Source organism: Oratosquilla oratoria, chromosome 24 (assembly GCF_046742065.1).
Source record: "Oratosquilla oratoria isolate Oo_2021 chromosome 24, ASM4674206v1, whole genome shotgun sequence".
Taxonomy (NCBI): domain Eukaryota; kingdom Metazoa; phylum Arthropoda; class Malacostraca; order Stomatopoda; family Squillidae; genus Oratosquilla; species Oratosquilla oratoria.
The window spans coordinates 1,266,409-1,268,063 of record NC_134800.1 but is presented as its reverse complement, the minus strand read 5'-3'; the positions used below and the strand labels follow the sequence as shown (position 1 = coordinate 1,268,063).

Genomic DNA, 1,655 nt, shown 5'->3' with positions numbered 1-1,655 from the left:
GAATAAATCTCTTGTGCAATAAGATTCCGCGCACCTTGTAATTTCTTGCAACCGGGTAGGGTTCGTCGTCGGGGGGTATGTGGGTGGGAGCATCAACGCTTACAGAAACGAGATGTACTTGTTCAAGTATGACACATACCTGAGCTCGGGAAGGAGAGCTCCACCTTACCTGTCGCCTAAGACTTAAAGCAATCCTGAGGAACGTCATGCTCTTAGGCACTTCTCGGAGTTTGTCCCTGCAGAGGAAGGCCAGTCGTCTTTATTACCAGGGAACTCTGACGCGATGGGCCAATGAGAACTCAAGCCTTGTCCACGTCCTTCTTTCCTGGATACTGGTTGGTTCGCGGGTGAAGGTTTGCGATGACATCATGTCTTGCAATGCATCCGGGGTTTGTCATTACCCCTGGATTCATGTTCTGTTTGTGCAGGGACAGGGGGCTCCAGTCCATTGACCGGTTCTTGCTGTCGGCGCGATCAGGAAGAAATTTCCTGTTATATTCCAAAGGCGAATATGATTAATTCAGTATAAACTGATGGGTTAGAGATGTGATTCAGACACCATAAGCCACCTATCATCTGACCTTTTGGTATATTATGGTGCACATTTTAACGGCATGGAAAACGTGAGGGGAATGTATCTTGCACGTTTATAACAATCATTTTGATGTATAACAGTGCGCTAGGAATTTCCTCGCCTTCATTAATTAGTATGTTATGTCTGTGGCTTACTGACGATTTAATTTTTGTTCGGTCTCATATCGTATATCACTGCTTTGTATATAAACCCTGGTTTATTTTCCCTTCTTGACAGGGTCTCGCCTGCCCTTCAGAAGCTGTTCACACGTCATGAGGGCATGAAGGTCTTTTCGTCAGAGGATAGGGAGACCCTTTGGGTGAGTCTGAGACTCCGACTACTTTGAAATCATGGGTTGTATTCCCCTGGACGCTTAGATTTGATCCATGATATTCCATCAGAACTTCGTAAATACACAAACATGTCGGAAGTGGACACTCTAATCGTCATGTTTTATTCAAATGCAAAAGTTAACGGCAAAATTATTTACAAATTATCATAATGGAATCGTTTCATACTTGGTTAAGACGCCCTTTGTATTTTTCAGTGCCAGGACTCTATTATGCATACTACTTATTAGATTTTTGTTAATAGTCTCTTCAGAAAATCCATTTCATGTTTCATGTAATAATTTCTAAAGATCTGCTTTTGATGAAGGTTTCTTACTCTCTTTTCGGAGTGCCCCGGTCAAGTGTGCCCAAGAGGGGTTCCATTGGATTCATATCAGGGGACTGGCGTGGGCCATGGGAGTGTTTAGATCTCAAGATCTCAAGGGGAATAGGAAAATCGGCCTTGTTCCATTTATGCAGCAAGTATTCTAGGGGGCTTCACCGATATAGCATTCTTGTATGATTGTAGACTAGTCTCCACTGAAAAAAAATCTACTATAATAAAGTGGTAGCGTCTGTTTTTTTTTTATTTGTTCATGAACTCCTAGGGTTTTAGAGATAGACCCCCATAACCATATATATTCTGATACCCTATCACTCTAGGTTCCTTGATAACTATATTTCATTTCCAACTATTTTTATATATATATATATATATATATATATATATATATATATATATATATATATAG

The 1,655-nt window shown here is 40.9% G+C and overlaps 1 protein-coding gene across 2 annotated transcripts in view; it reads right to left on the bottom strand.

Annotated features, from left to right (window-relative positions):
* The window catches only part of LOC143038192 (facilitated trehalose transporter Tret1-2 homolog), a 14,715-nt gene extending 14,417 nt beyond the window's left edge, over positions 1-298 (bottom strand). For both annotated transcript variants that reach the window (XM_076207193.1, XM_076207192.1), the window contains exon 1: positions 170-298. In XM_076207193.1, coding sequence (XP_076063308.1) covers positions 170-208 — 39 coding nt within the window. In that variant the 5' untranslated portion in view covers positions 209-298. The remainder of the gene's footprint in view (positions 1-169) is intronic.
* Between the last annotated feature and the right edge of the window lie 1,357 nt (positions 299-1,655).